This window comes from Sceloporus undulatus, chromosome 7, assembly GCF_019175285.1.
Source record: "Sceloporus undulatus isolate JIND9_A2432 ecotype Alabama chromosome 7, SceUnd_v1.1, whole genome shotgun sequence".
Taxonomy (NCBI): domain Eukaryota; kingdom Metazoa; phylum Chordata; class Lepidosauria; order Squamata; family Phrynosomatidae; genus Sceloporus; species Sceloporus undulatus.
In genome coordinates, this window is record NC_056528.1 from 5,907,778 (window position 1) to 5,923,834 (window position 16,057).

The 16,057-nt window shown below is 44.9% G+C and overlaps 2 protein-coding genes across 3 annotated transcripts in view; one reads left to right on the plus strand and one right to left on the minus strand.

Annotated features, from left to right (window-relative positions):
• The first annotated feature begins 503 nt into the window (after positions 1-503).
• CALML6 (calmodulin like 6) lies at positions 504-7,280 on the plus strand. The gene is made up of 5 exons (XM_042479571.1): positions 504-556; positions 1,459-1,633; positions 2,562-2,706; positions 3,106-3,206; positions 4,566-7,280. Exons 1-5 carry the CDS (start codon positions 554-556, stop codon positions 4,610-4,612), a joined length of 471 nt encoding a protein of 156 aa, XP_042335505.1. The 5' UTR covers positions 504-553; the 3' UTR covers positions 4,613-7,280.
• A 575-nt stretch (positions 7,281-7,855) lies between these two features.
• Positions 7,856-16,057, minus strand: part of TMEM52 (transmembrane protein 52) — a 9,446-nt gene continuing 1,244 nt past the window's right edge. Inside the window, exons 1-5 of one of the 2 annotated variants that reach the window (XM_042479431.1) lie at positions 15,156-15,258; positions 13,476-13,516; positions 13,062-13,106; positions 10,586-10,755; positions 7,856-9,815 (exon numbers count right to left, since the gene is read on the minus strand). In XM_042479431.1, coding sequence (XP_042335365.1) covers positions 9,490-9,815; positions 10,586-10,755; positions 13,062-13,106; positions 13,476-13,516; positions 15,156-15,218 — 645 coding nt within the window. In that variant the 5' untranslated portion in view covers positions 15,219-15,258 and the 3' untranslated portion in view covers positions 7,856-9,489. Of the gene's footprint in view, positions 9,816-10,585; positions 10,756-13,061; positions 13,107-13,475; positions 13,517-15,155; positions 15,259-16,057 lie in introns of those variants that run through there. The other variant, XM_042479432.1, reaches the window with a different exon arrangement.

The following is a 16,057-nucleotide window of genomic DNA, read 5'->3' on the forward strand; positions in this document are numbered from 1 at the left end:
TTAATGCTTCTTTGTGATCGCTTTAATGGCGGGTTTTGTGCGGCGGAGTGCGAAACCGTGAAGCATCATTCCACGACTTTTCCGGGATACTCACAGGATAAACTCCCTGGTCTAGTCTAACGTTCAAACCGCTATAACATATTGCCTTCTGAATGGAAACTTCCAGAATATCGACCCAGCATCCATCCAAAAAAAGGTAGCTTTCTAAGCTAATATAGACAAATTAGAGCAGACAGTCCAAATGAAAGCGGATAAGCCTAGCAAAGCAAAAGGTCCGACCCAAGAGAAAGCAATTGAGTCTGGCTGGAGGGTGTGCTATTTGTCATCAAAGTGTCTTAGGTTGGACCTTCGGAGGTAAGAAGTGTCCAAAAATAAGGCGCTCCGATTTGGCTTCCATAAAAGGTTGCCAAGATTTTTGTTCCCTCTGGGGTCTTCTGAAACGCTGAGCTCTCTCTTTCCAGCCGTAAAAGAGACTGTCTCCACTGTCTTTCCTATCCTTTCACACGACTCTGCAACCAGCAAACCCAAGGGTCTCTTCTCGCAGCCCAAGAAAATGGTGAGTCCCCAATAGCTCCGACTTGCTATTCTTTGAGACCTCCTTGTCTTGCTCCTATTGTAGATGGATGAGTGGATCAAGTCCGTTCCGAGTCCCTGTGACTTTTGCATAGGTTCAGGCCTAGCTTTCTGCTGTCCAAATTTCTGGATCAATCTGAAATCAATTGTTATAAAGAGGAAAACTGCATTCAAGTACTGTATCTGTTTTTAAATACTTTCTCCAAGCTCCTTTTGCATACATGCATTTTATTCTAAAGTGTGCCGGTTTGTACATATACATATGGTTGTGCACGTTTTATCCTACAAATGCTTCATTGTGTACATTTTGTATATAATAATAATAATGATAATGATAATGATAATAATGTATAGTCCGCCTTCTCATGGGGAATGAAGGCGGGTTAAAAACAGCGTATTACATATTAAATCTAGTTAAAGTTAATCCGTCTGCATGAGGAGACTTATTCCACTCACTTTTGATATGTTATCTGGACCTGTTTAGCTGCCTTGAATTTCAGTTTTGGGACAAATCTGGAGTAAAGGTATAAATGATATTAGGAAGTCATTGATCATGTCCCCATGTACGACTGCCCTAGAAAGCAAAATATGTGGCTTGTTGACCTATAGTGGTAATGTTTCCTTTAGTCAAACAATATGCATAGGTGGCTTGCCATGATGTTCCTCTGAAATGGAGCCTTCCTTCCAATTACTAACCAGTCCTGACCCTGCTTTGCTTCCAAAATCAGACAAGATATGGTGATTCCACTTCTTAGTCACCTTTTCTCCAAGCTACAAAACCCCAATTTTCATAAGCGTGCATGGAACAAAACAGCAGGAGCCATCCACATAGACACTTGGGTTGCCCTTTCCTGAGCCCCTTTAATGCATCCCCTTCTTCTGCAGACCCAAACGCTAACAGCAGAGCAGATCACGGAGTACAAGGGGATCTTTGAGATGTTCGACGAAGAGGGGAATGGCTTGGTGAAGACGTCAGAGCTGGAGCGGCTCATGAGTTTGATCGGCATCAATCCCACCAAGAGGGAACTGGTGACGATGGCAAAGGACGTCGACAAAGACAGTAAGACAGTCCTCCGACCTTCCTGCCCTTGTGCCTTGGCTCCTTAGAAAGGGGTCTGGCCCAGGACCAAGTTGAGGAAGCCCTATGGAGAGCATACATCAGAGGTGGGGAATCATAGAGTTGGAAGAAACCCCAAGGGCCATCCAGCCCAACCCCATTCTGCCATGCAGGAACTCTCAACCAAAGCAAAAACTGATGGGAGCAAGTCCCAGCAATCTTATTCACTTGGGAGAAAGGCTATTAAAATCTTACAGGGCTTATTTCTGGGTAGATATTCTTAGGCTTTCTGACGACACCCATCCCTCCACATTTGCAGCTTTGACTTATGCTGATGTCTTTGTGGGATCTGTTGAAATGAGTGCTCAGATTGTCCCATGGCTGGCCTCAGCTGGTCTATGGCCAGTTGCATGCCTTAGGACAATCCTAGCTCATTCCAATTTAGTCACCGTTAACATCCACAACTCCCTTTAATATGAAGTTGATATCGAAATATGAAGGGGTCAAAGGACCTAACAGGGAGACCCTGTTCTATTGCCAAAAATGGAGATGAAGAGGTACCATCTTGTCTTTGGCTTCAGGTAGCCCAATGTATTAATGGTAATAGGAATGCCAGGGTAAAAGATGGAGATGGTTCCTGTGCCTTTCATGGTTGTGTAGAAGAGGGACTTTCAGTAGCTGCTGCCTGTTACCTGCCGAAATCCCCTCTTCTAAACAAGCATTAAAGGCACAGGAACCATCTCCAGTTTTTACTCCGGCAGTCCTATTACGAAGGGCAAACTCAAAGACATTTTGCTGCCCAAAGCAAAAGACAAAATGGTATCTCCGCATCTCCATTTTCATACATAGAGGTGAGCAGTAGAACCAACCTGTTTTCATTCTGGCAACCTCACCTGGCGATCCCTCTTTCATTTCCCCCATTTCCCCTCAGATAAAGGCACCTTCAACTGCGACGGATTCCTAGTTTTGATGGGGATCTACCACGAAAAAGCCAAAAACCAGGACGAAGAGCTGAGAGCGGCCTTCAAAGTCTTCGACCAAGAGCACAAAGGTTACATTGAGTGGAACACGCTGAAGTAAGTAGCAAAAGACATATCGAAATATGCAAGGCATCCATAGCACTCAAATCTTTAAACAGGGCTATCCTACCATTCCTTAATATCCTCTTCTCCAGGCTAAACACACCTAGCTCCCTAGGTTGATCCTCATAGGGCATGGTTTCCAGATAGGTCCTGATCTATTAGACCAAATCTTTAGGCATGCCCTGTCTCCAGATATTACTTGCATGCTCAGAAGGTGTGCACAAAACAGTGCAGATGGAGAAAAGGGGATACTCATTATTCGGAATGTGAAGTCGAAGGCTTTCATGGCCGGCATCCATAGTTTTTTGTGGGTTTTTTGGGCCATGTGGTCATGTTCGAGAAGAGTTTCTTCCTGACGTTTCGCCAGCATCTGTGATGTTTCTGCCTTTTCAGATATGTGCTGACAAACGCTGGAGAGCCACTGGATGAACATGAAGCTGAGCTCATGATGAAAGAAGCCGACAAGGATGGGGACGGGACCATTGATTATGAAGGTACTGGGACTGCAATTCCATTCAAGGATGTCTTTTGCGGATATGGGGGCTGATGCGAGCATGGCTGACGCTCCAAAGTGTGCAACCAAGACTGGGAAACATTACTTTCTTGGGCTACAGCTCCCAGAACCCCTTCCCCGGTATTCCTCCTGCTGCACAGTCATTTCTCTACCAAATCCCTTTCCACTGATGCATTAGAGAACCCCAATGTCACTGTTAACATGAGCTTTTGTAGATTTCAATCCACTTCTTCAGCTGAGTTGATGGACTACAGCATTCAAGCTTTGCTTGTTAGACCGCTCTTCTCGGTCCTAGATCACCTAGCCATTGGTGAAAACAGATGGGAGTTGCAGTCCAACAGAATCTGGAGAGCCATAAAGTGTCACCCGAATATGCAGGATGCACCATTGCAGACTTTCCAGTGGATGGCAGGATAAGGCAATGTCCAGATTCTAGTATACAGTCAGCCCTCTATATCCATAGATTTTTATCCACGACTTGAAAATATTTCACACACACACACACACACATATATATATATTCCAAAAAGCATCTTTGATTTTGCCATTTTTTAAATAAGGGACACCATATTTTTACTACACCATTATATTTCATAGGACTTGAGCATCCACAGATTTTGGTATCCATGGGGGTAGGGTTGCCATGTCCTGCTTTTACCTGGGACTTTCACAGTTTTGGGGCCTAGGGTAGTGATGGTGAACCTTTTCAAGGCCAAGTGCCCAAACTGCAACCCAACATCTACCTATTTATTGCAAAGTGCCATGTCCCTCTGGCTTTCTAGTAATAAACTCTGGCAAACGCCCGGTTTTTAATACATGTCTTGCTGGAACTAAACCAAGGGCCCACTGCATCCCAGTTTTAGCCACTTTGCCTAGTGGACAAGGATGATGGGAATTGCAGTCCAACAGAAAAGTGCCCAGTAGAGAAAGAAGGTAGCCCATTCTGGGGTATGGTGGGAAGGAGGGATGGAGGCAATAATGGGATATATTTTTATAACTGTATGATGTATTTTATATTGTATTTTATTCTGAATGTAAGCTGCCTCCATCCAGCGGGGGAGGCAAGGTAAAAATAAAATGTATTATTATTATTATTATTATTATTATTATTATTATTATTATTATTAGATCAGCCATAACTTCTTTAGTGCCTTCCAGGTGTATGGTGTGCCATACTGGTGGAAATAATGGGAGATGCAGTCTAATATATATATTTGGAGAATGCCAACTTGGAGGAGGTGGGAAGAGAGGGAGCGAAAGAGAGATTAAAAAGGAGTGATTCTGCTTTCTCCTTGTTTGTATATGGATGCCTCTACATTTCTATGTTTCACTTCTCTAGAATTTGTGGCGATGATGACCGGCGAATCTTTTAAACTGACCCAATAAGTCTCCCTGGAAGAAAGGAATGATTGACAAAGGTTCTCTTGACGCATCACCCTGTTTTTCTCCTTGGAATGTAAATGCACAAAATAGGTCATCTTTCTGGTGTTTAGAGATAATAAAGTAATGCTATCGAACGTCAGCATCCCTGCTGAAAGACAGTGCAAGCAAAGCTATGTAATGTATTAAGGCGTAATGCAATGAGTTGCGTTGACAAACTTAGTAACATGAATGGTAGCAGTTCCAAACAATTTTATTTGTTTTAAGGTGACTTTCAAAAAGCAATATTCCAAGCGATGGTGGAAAATGTTCTCAGCATATCCCTATAGTACAGATCTAAGTTGGTTTCCTCTCAGTTGGGAATTGCAGATTGGTCATGAAATCCAGACTCAGCTTCAAGAAGAAAGTCCTCACTTCTCGGGTTCCTTGGAAGAGACGCTCCTTGTTTCTTTTGGCACCCAAATAATGTGAGTGTAAATGATCGGATTATATACCATCATTCTGAACAATGTAACACTGGCAGTAGAACCATTTTACCGTTGCTGAAGAGCTCCATTAATAAAGGTTTAATGAAAGAAACATCTCTGCTCCAAGTGTCAATGAAAGAGAGGAAAAGGGAGATTTTGGCAGAGCAAGGAGTGATGGAAAAGTTACTTGTGACTGGAAGGGAACACAAATGCACACCTTTGCTGTTGTTAGTCAAAGCCAGGTTGACCAGATGTCCTAACCGCAAAGGAAGAGTTGGCCAGGAGCAAAATGCTCCTCTCAGTGTTGTGATGGCTACTAGGGCAACTGAAAATGGCACATGAATCAGTGCAGGCTTTTGAGATCTTTGGAGCGCTGCAAAGTTTAGGACGTTCAAGGAAAATATAGACGTGGTACATACCACCAACAAGCGCTTTCCCGGACTGCTTTGTGCAACATTTTGCTTGAGAAGCGCTCCGAAGATCTCAAAAGCCTGCACTGATTCATGTGCCATTTTCAGTTGTCCTACTAGCCATCACAACACCAAGAGGAGCATTTTGCTCCTGGCCAACTCTTCCTTTTCTGCATGGCTTGGGAGAGTAATATATATAAAAAATGCTTATAAGTGCTAGGATCTTCTTTGCACTTTTAAAAAATACATACAGACATATATGACAATACTACAGGGAAGACAGAGGCGTGTCACCAAGTGAGAGAGCTGAAAAAGGGACACTTCGGATGAGGGCAAAGGAGAGGTTTGAGTAGATGGAGGGTTGCAATGCCAGCCCCTCCAAGCCCTGGAAGATGCCAGCGGGTGTTTTGCTTGGACCAGGCTGACCAGCTGATGACAACCCTGGAAATTGCTGGGTTGACTTTGGAAGGGCGAAGAGTATCACACGCCCACATGCTCACATGCTTATGAAACCCAGGCTGCCCAAGGGAGAGGGAGGATTCAAACATAAGGAAGAGAGAAGAGCACAAGACCCACCGAGCTTGGCTTAAAGGTTATGGATGTTATTCTTAGACAACAGTAAGGATGTCGAAACACCTGCCATGGAAGGGAATGCAATCTGGGTTGGCTGGAAGAAAAACCCAGGGCTGGGCTAGTCCAACTAAAATGTCCACCATCCCCAGCCAGTTGACCAAGGATGATGGAGGCTTTAATCCAAATGGAGAGTGTTGTAGGTGCTGCAAAAAGATGGCTTGCCTAGTTATTCCGGGCAAATGTTTCGTGCTGTCTGGTCTTCCAAGGATTTGGGCATATTTTATTCCATGGGAAGAGCAGGATGCACTTCATCCTAAAGCACAGCCCTCACAGGATCCCGCTTGGATCAGATCACAGGTCTATCCAAGCTGCGCGCTGCTCTCCGGTTCAAAGCCAAACCAAATCGAAAGGTGGTATTGAAACTTTGGTAGAATTTTGTAGAACGTGCGCCATGATCAGGTTTATTTTATCTATTTTAATTGATTGTATGCACAGCGCTGTGTAAATCGACAGCGCTATATAATAATAAACTATACAGCAAAGATAAAAACAGGAATTCAGCCCAGTATTTCATTCCTCCCACTTTCCTTCTTGGCTTTAAAGAGCACCAGTCAAAATCCTGCTCTGCAATTCCTCTCCAGGGACTTGGTTCTTTGGTGGGAAGAGATCTCTTCTAAACCTGACACCTTGAAATGTCACTTTCTTAAACACAACCCCAGGTTCTGGGTGTAGTAGTCCAAAGACAGCTTTAATGAGTGGCGACGTCTTGGTCTCATTCACACACAGACAGCAAATTCCTCATCCGAACGTGGTTCCTATCTAGGAAGTAATCCAAGAGGCTGTAACTTTCTGGCACCACTCTCACTGTGCAAAGACTGCACCCCTTGCCTGAGTAAATTTGCTCAAGGTTCGGTTCCTTTGCCTGCAATGCCAAGTTAAGTGGTACAATGCTGTTAAGTTTAACATTTACGACTCCTTTCTCCTTGCTCCGTTGTCCTTTTGCCGTATGCAGGAACTAGAAAAGGACTTACTGCAGGGGTGGGAGTCATGCTGTTGTTGGACTGCTGCCCCCAGCATGCGCCACCACTGACTATGCTGGCTAGGACTGCTGGGATTTGCAGTCCAACAACATCTGAAAGGCAGGATGATTCCCACACCTGACTTACTGCAGCAGAGGAGAATCTGGTCAATCCTCTCCATTTGCGGCTTTGACTTTTGCTGATCTGGTGATTCATGGATTTGATCAGTAGGTTCTCTCTAGGTCCGCTAGAGCCACTCTTCTGGAAGCCGACCATAGAGTCACACCGGAGAACCTAGAGATTCTTAGCAAACACACTTGTAGGTCCTCCAGCACAATTCAATGGTTAACTTCTGGCAGATGTGGACCATAGAATTGCATAGGAGGACCTAGAGCAGTGATGTTGAACCTTTTAGAGGCTGAGTGCCCAAACTGCAACCCAAAACCCACTTATTTATTGCAAAGTGCCATGTCACTCTGACTTTCTAGTAACAAACTCTGGCAAACTCTCTGCTGGGACGACAGCACATGTGCCCACAGAGAGGGCTCTGAGTGCCACCTCTGGCACGCGTGCCATAGGTTTGCCATCACTGACCTAGAGATTCCTAGGAGATATTCTCTTAATTTGCAGTTTTCCCACTTCTGTGGGAGTCCTGTGCCCCTAACCCAAATGAATATGGAGGGGCCATTGTATATCTTCTTCTTGTCGTGTGCCTTCAAGTCATATCCAACTTATGGCAACCCTAAGGCAAACCTATCACAGGGTTTTCTGGGGCTGAGAGTGTGCAACTCACTGAAGGTCAGCCAAGTAGGTTTCTATGGCCAAGTGTGGTGGAATCGAACCCTGATCTCCATAGCCCACTGCGCAAACCACTATGGCGCACTGGCTCACAGAATCTAGTTCTATCATACTGTAATTCTCTTTCTCTTGTTACCGCTTGTTATGGCCACATAAAGAAAAGAAATACAAAGCTGAGATGTATTAGACTGTAAACTCAGTACCATGCTGTTTTACAACCCATGGCTGGCCAACTGCACTGTTAGAAAAGCAACTGCGCAATGGGTGGCATGTGCACACACTCTTCCATCGCTCAAGTCAGTCCAATTCCCCACTCATTGCTAAGGACTACACTGAAAGAACTGCCCAGATAGCAATCTTAGGATTGCATAATGGTTTGTATTTGTGAAGAGGGAAGTCACAATGTGACCCTAAGGCTAAAAGGAGGTAGAGCCACATTGAAAAAACAGTTGGCTCAGGCATGGAAAATGCTACAAGATCCCAGCGATTTCAAGTTATGTTAAACATGTGCAAAACGTTCCGAGCCAGGTTCCGAAACATCTTGAACATGTGCTGCTGATATAACAAAAGAATAAAACATAAAGGGCAAGTGCTATGCACATGTTTTGGAAACATCACTTGCTCCTTATGGGTGGGTTTGCACATGTGTCATAGCTCTTTCTTGGTTAACTGCATGTTTTTGTATGAATTAATTAGACACTCGGTTTAACCACTTGGTTGTAGAGCCCTGGGCTTCCAAGCCAGAGTCAGCATAGCACTGTGTCATTTACACAACCTGCTAAATCCAATCTTATACCAAACCCCATTCATGAACCTTAAAGGGTTAAAAATGCCTTTCAGTTGTAGTCATGTTAATGCCCAAAATCAAGAGTCAATGTGTTTATATTCAGACACACACACACACACACATATATATATTTACATTTCAAGTGTGGTGCAGCCATTTCTTTTTTGAAGGGAACAAGAAAAACTAGCAATGGGAAACATCTGATTTGGAGAGGAGCTGTTTGCAAACACAATTTGGTCTTTCGATGAGTATCACACCACCAACACTACACACACACACACTCAGTCATCAATAGATACAACAAGGAGGATTAAAATGGCCTTAAGACGTTACATAGCAACGAATCCAATTCTTCAGCACTTTGCTGGACACTTCACTCTTCTCTGAAGAAGGAGACACAAAAGTGGTACTCTCTTTTCTGCCTCGGCGAGACAAAAAACATCTCCTTTTGGTGCCAGCTTAGGTCCGACAGTCAGCCATTTCTAGTCGTATCACCACAGTCAGTTTTCATGAAGTGTTTTTCTTCACTTCAATCTGTGGATTGTCATGTAAATCCACAGCATCTCTTTTCACACTGCATACTAAAGTCAACTGACACCAAGTTATTTCCCATGCACAGAGTGTCTTATTTTTAACCTGGTACATTGGTACATTGGAAACACCAATGGAAAGTCATCGCAAACCACAGGAGGCATTCCTTTTAGGCAACAGATCGCCGCTATGGGTCAGACAAGTAGGACTCTCTCCCTCTTGAGTCTAGCCAAGTTATGCAGCCAACCTTCTCTTTCCTCCATTTTCTTTCCAACCAAGGCATTGGCCGGTGGAGCTACTAGGGCTGTGGCTGCCCTTGCGTAGAAGCATCCAGGACTTCTGGTCTTTCTGGTACCTCCTCAGGGCCGCCATGCGATGACTCAGGCAATGCCTGGGGTTCATTTGCTTCCTCTGTGGCTGCCGGTTCGAGAGCATGGCCACCCACTTTCTGGCCCGCAAACAGAGTCCCGACGTAAGGCTTGGCCATCCTAACAGCCTCGTCGTAGGACGGTGGCATTTCTATGGCATAGAGGCTGTAGGCTGGAGGGCTCCCCATGCTCCGGTCTGCCGGACGAAAGGGCAAAGGCAGTGGGAAGCTCTGAGGATACTGCAAAGAGCTGTAGGCTGTAAGGAGACAACACAGAAAGCCGTTGTTCTGATATGTCAATGTATAACACACACTTATAGCAGGGATAAGACGACACATGGAATCTAGAACATGAAAAGTTCTCTGGGAATCTCTAGGTCAGTGATGGCGAACCTATAGCACGCGTGCAAGTGGTGGCACCCAGAGCCCTCTCTGTGGGCACATGTGCCATCGATCCAGAACTGAGTTTGCCAGAGTTTGTTACTAGAAAGCCAGAGAAACATGACACTTTGCAATAAATAAGTGGGTTTTGGGTTGCAGTTTGGGCACTTAGCCTCTAAAAGGTTCACCATCACTCTCTAGGTCCTCCAGCACAATTCCATAGTCCACATCTGCCATAGGTTGACTACTGAATCATGCTGGAGCACCTACAAATGGCTAGAGAAGGTGTTTCCCCCAGAAACAAAACATTATCTAACTTGTTTAAAACACCCGTAAAGCGATTGCTGTTACCAGTAGAGTAACCAGAAAGCAAACTGGAGAGGACTTCTGTAGCTTTAATGGTTGTGTAGAAGAGGTAATTGGTTGCACCTGGTTGTATGGCAAGCAACACCTACTAAAATTTACTCTTCTTTCATTCGTTTCTGGGCAACCTACAAAGTATTACCTTTAAAGGCCTACATGGTTTGGGTCCCAGAATCATCTAGCTGTTGGGCGTTGTAGTCCCAAGCAGTAACAGTTCTGAGCTCTACTTCTGGAAGCTGGAAATTGGGACTTGCAGTATTTTGTTGATACAACTCCTACTCACAGGTGATGGTGCTGTGGGCCGTACTGTCATGGTCCATGGGGATGACGGTGAGGTCGTGTGCATGGGGAGGAAACGCCTGTACCGGGGGCCTCTTCGTACGGCAACAGAACTTGACGCAGCTGGCGCCGATGCCGCACATCAGCAACAGAAACACGGTCAGCAGGAAAAGCCTGGGGGGGGGGGGGAATCCATCATACAAAAGTTAAAAATATAATTACAACTAGCCCTCCACATTTGCGGCTTTGACTTGCGCAGATTGGATTATTCAAAGATTTGATTCATATGTTCTCTTAGGAATCTCTAGGTCCTCCTCCAGTGCAACTTTGCCAGAGGTTGGTCATAAAGTCGCGCCGGAGTACCTATAGATTGCTAGAAGAAACACTGCCCTAGGCATGCGCAGGTCCTCCAGTGCGATTCTATGGTCGCTTTCCACTGGAGGACATAAAGATTCCCAGAGAGGTGTTCTCTTACATAAAAAAGGCTTTTTTAATTGGAGTTTTGCTACTTTCATGGGGGTCCTGAACCCCTAACCCCAGCGAATGTGGCGGGCCTAATGTAAACTGTCAATAAAATTTATAACCATTAAAAAGAACAACAAATCTAAACAATACAGCGCATGAAAGAACATTCTCCTCTGGACAGTGAACCCTCAAAGGCCTGCAGAAACAGAAGGGTTTCTACAATGAAACTATAAGGTGAATTTGTAGTTCGTTGATGGGGCGAACCCAAAGAGTGCTCAGCAATGTCTCCTCTTCATCTTGGAGAGAAGTGACCACTGGAGTGCCACAGAGTTATGTGCTATTCAACATCTTTATCAATGACTTGGAGGAAGGAATAGAAGAAGGCATGCTTATCAAATTTGCCGATGACACAAAATTAGGAGGAGTAGCTAATACCCCCGAAGAGAGGATCGAAATTCAAAAATGAGCTCAATAGGTTAGAAAGCTGGGTCAGAACTGACAAAATGAATTTCAACAATGTAAAGTGATGGCCTCTCCTGGGGCTAAAATGGCCTGGCAAAAATGCATCTCCAACCTAGAAGGCATAAAACACATTTTAAACTTTTTAGCAGGGGAGATTTCGTCGGCTGGGCTAATATACCTTTCGTAATTGCCCTCTTCAGTATACAGTGTGATATGGGGATATGTGATATGGTGGTATGCCCCATAATATTACTCCACCATCCCATCATCCCCAGCCAGAAGAGGCAAGACAGTGGGAATCCATCAACATCTGTAGGGCTAAATGTTGCCTATTAAGAAAAGCCATATGTGGTTAAGAAAAAAAACACGTTGTCAGTCCCAAACAAAGCCCCCTGCGCCTAATCCAACAATAATGTCTTTGGTACTAGAAGATGAAATTGTGTGTCACTCGATGGCTTTTGCAGTCCAGAGAATGATGCAAGCGCATGGCAAACTACTGGCCAAGGGATCTTGCGCTGACACTGCAGGTCTTGCTCACATCCTCAGCTGCTCAAGGGACTTTTGCAACAAGACATTCCACCAAAGGGAGGGAAGGGAGAAGGAAAGGGAGTTATTTCCTTATCCCCAACTATGTTAAACATCTCTCAGCAAGAAAAAGCAAGATTGCCATCCGCCCTTGCAAAAAGGACATTTGCAAGATGCCCTTGTCTTATTCACCGTCACGCGGCAAACCCACCCAAATGTTCCAGGCGAGGCACATTATTACGTTTACATGAATGGAAGTTGAGCGGCCGTGACACAACCCACTGAGACAGGGCTGACTCTGCGGACTCAGACATCGGGGGTTTTTCTTAGTGCAACAATGTGCATCATCTCACTTACACATTCTGGGTTTGTTATGCACACTATGGAATCGCATCAATGCACATCTCTGCAGTTTGGTTGCTCACACATGCAAGCTCAGACATGCATTCGGAACAAGTTCAAGGCACGCAGCGTTTTATCCTGGGTTTATCTGGGTTCATTCGCATCGGTTATTCGCACTACCAACGATGTGGATCTTTTACAAAAAACTTGGGGGGGGGAACCCAATATTAATTATTCCAGATTTTTGGAAGAAGACCCCCCAAAAATGTAACCAGGTGCATCCAGGATGCATGCGAACACCTGCAAATTTGATAAGCATGCCTTCTATCCTTTCCTCCAAGTCACTGATAAAGATGTCGATTCAACCTGGGTTAATCCTGGATTATTTTCACAGTGTGAACAACCCCTTAGAGAGACACGCACTTGTCTGATAGTCATTTTGCTACTAGGATCTTAACCAGCCATGACCGAAAAGTAAACAGAAACTCAGAACCCTTTCTCCCATGTGAAAACAGAAGCATGAAACGACACACACTTACTCTGGTATCTACTATCGTAGTAGAACTAGGTGGAGGTTGGTCAGCTGCAGGAAGAGCTGTTGTCACAGTACGGTTCACAGTGTCGCCAAAACCGTATTAAGACAACACTAATAAAAAGCATTCAAAACAAGACTATTGTTGACTTACCAGACGTACCACAAACTTGTCCAGCTGGTTCCCGATTGAGCGCACCTAAAGACAAAGGCAAAGAAAGAGGAAACGGATGGTCAAGAATGTCATTTTGTTTCATTATTTGGCTCATACACATCCTCTTTGATATTCATATATATATATATATATATATATATATATATATATATATATATATAATGTTAAAATACATATACATGCATACATATTTTAAATAGATGCCTCTTGGAAATGATTCCTTCCTAGTTAGCTCACCTTATATAAATCATAGTTTCACCTTTTTCCGAGGGACATTTCTTTGAGGACTATTATATATTTATCGCCGTCGTGTTTTCCCGTGTAACTTATATATATTATCGATAATATATACATTTTATATATATCACCACCAAACATCCTTTTTTCACTTACTCTTGGCCTGTGCAGCGACTCTCAGCAAAGGAAGGCACTACCTGGAGGAAATTAAGAAAGGAGTATTTTATTGCATGGAAAAGGGAGAGGAGAGGCAAGTACCTAGAGGAGTGTTTCTCCAAGTGATGGAAGGGGCCATCCAAAACATCTGGAGGGTGCCAGATTGGAAAGCGCTAGTCCAGAATTATAACCGTGGTATTAATTGTGGCGTTGTGGCGTGAGAGATGAACGCTGGAGATCAAGGTTCGAGTCTCTGCTCAGCCATGGAAACCCACTGGGTGACCTTGGTCAAGTCACACTCTCTCAGCCTCAGAGGATGGCAATGGCAAACCTCCTCTGAACAAATCTTGCCAAGAAAACCCCAGGATAGGCTTGCCTTAGGGTCACAATAAGTCACTCAACAACAACAACAGCAACACAACAACGACAACAGCTTGATCATATAGGAGAGTTGAGGTTGGTAATGCCAGAGGAGGTTGAGTGGTGCAGCAGTTGGTGCGTTGGAGTCCTTCTGCAACAATCTGGTTTGACACCCCTTGAACCGCCCTGGCTCCATGCTATGGAAAGCCACAGCGAATTACCATTCCCAGAATGCCATAGTATGGAGCCAGGGCAGTGAAAGCGGTATCAAACCGGATCTTTTTTGCAATGCGGATCAATCCCAAGAGGACTCCCCCCCCCCCCCCTTTAAACTTAATTTTTATTGATTTCATAAAGATAAAACAATGGCATTTTAACATCGACATCTATATGTCTGGATTCATCCAAGAGGTTGAATAACAATCTCAGAACACCAAATAAAAATACGAACAACTTAAGTCACTTCCAAATTATGTAGATATGACACGTTTTATCAATGGAATCAATAAAGAAATATTAACACCAAAAGGAAAAAGAAAAGCATTCCAAAGCATGGGAGTTCAAGTGGTGTCAAGCCGGATTATTTCCGCCCCGTTTGGAACGAACCGGGATTTTATCCATCTGAGGAGTTATCACACGATGAAGGAGATCGGACGCTTATCCTGTGAATATCCTGGAAATATGGCGCAATTCCGCGCATCGATTTCACACGCCGCCGCACCACGCCTGCCATTAAAGTGGTCACAAAGAAGCATTAAAGCGCATCTTTTTAATCTCGGGATTTCAGCGACAATGCATTTCCGATATCGCTCTAGTTGCACGGTCGCATGTGACAAGCATGCGCGCAATGACTCGCCATTTCTGCTTTATTTGCCGGATGCTTTCAATGCGCTTTGATCAATGGAGAAATCAGACCCGGTATGAGACTGATATTTGATCATATCCTTTTATCAAACTACTGTAGTCTTGATTTTTATCAATGCGTATAATCCGATTATCATCTATTTTATTCATGCGCTCCCCTCCAATTGTGAACAAATGGGGGCTCTTTCCATCCATCTTCCTCCCTCCTCCTTTGTTTGGAAAGCAATCCTTAAACCAAGGGGAGGAAAAGACAGTGTGGAGTAGTGGTTGCAGCCATGGGGAGACCAGGGTTCAAATCCCATGCAAAGCCACTGGAAAGGTCACACTCTCTCAGCCTCATGGTAATGCCAGTGGTTCAACCCCCCTCTGAACAGATCTTGCCATGAAAACTCCGAAAAGGGCTGGAAGGCACACAATAGCCCCAATACACAAAGGCATCCCAATACCTGTACTTACCTGGGAGAAGAAGGTGAGGATGGAGATGGTCCAGGAGCAGCAGCTGCTGCCTCGCATCGCCATGGAAAGAAAGGCAGCCTCCTTTGTCTTCCCAGCCTCCGATCTCAGAAGCAGGCAAAGGAGGGAGTGGAGCCACAGAAAGCCAATGGGGTTTTCTAGTGCACCTATGCCCCTCCCCTTTGGCCACGCCCCTTCACGCCCACTAATTGGGATTCCCCCCCCCACAACAGTGACGTCATTCAGGGAGTGCAGGGGATGGGGACTGCACCAGGGGATGCCCTGATTGGGGGGCTCCCCCAGAGACCTGCATCTGGCTGTGCATAGAATCATAGAATCCTAGAGTTGGAAGAGACCCCAAGAAGGGCCCTGATCCAGCCCAACCCCCTTCTGCCATGCAGGAACTCTCCATCAAAGCATCCCCATTGACAGATGGCCATCCAGCCTCTGTTTAAAGACCTCCAGGGAAGGAGACTCCATTACACTCTGAGAGAGTGTGTTTCACTGTTGAACAGCCCTTACTCTCAGGAAATTCCTCACCTGGGTCCCCTTACACTCATAGGATCCAAAGGGCCATCCAGTCCAACCCCATTCTGCCATGCAGGGACTCACAATTACAGCACACACACACACACACCTAGAATCATAGAGTTGGAAGAGACCCCAAGGGCCATCCAGTCCAACCCCATTCTGCCATGCAGGAACTCTCCATCAAAGCATCCCCATTGACAGATGGCCATCCAGCCTCTGTTTAAAGACCTCTAAGGAAGGAGACTGCACTATAATCTCCAAGGAAGGAGTGTGTTCCTCTGTCGAACAGCCCTTACTGTCAGGACGTTCCTCCTAATGTTGAGCTGGAATCTCTTTTCCTGTAGCTTGCATCCATTGCTCCAGAGAATAGGACC

Excerpts from the sequence above, each read along its gene's own strand:
- CALML6 (XM_042479571.1), top strand. Across the intron at positions 1,634-2,561 it reads AAAGGACGTCGACAAAGACA|ATAAAGGCACCTTCAACTGC; the intron begins GTAAGACAGTCC and ends ATTTCCCCTCAG. Across the intron at positions 3,207-4,565 it reads CGGGACCATTGATTATGAAG|AATTTGTGGCGATGATGACC; the intron begins GTACTGGGACTG and ends TCACTTCTCTAG.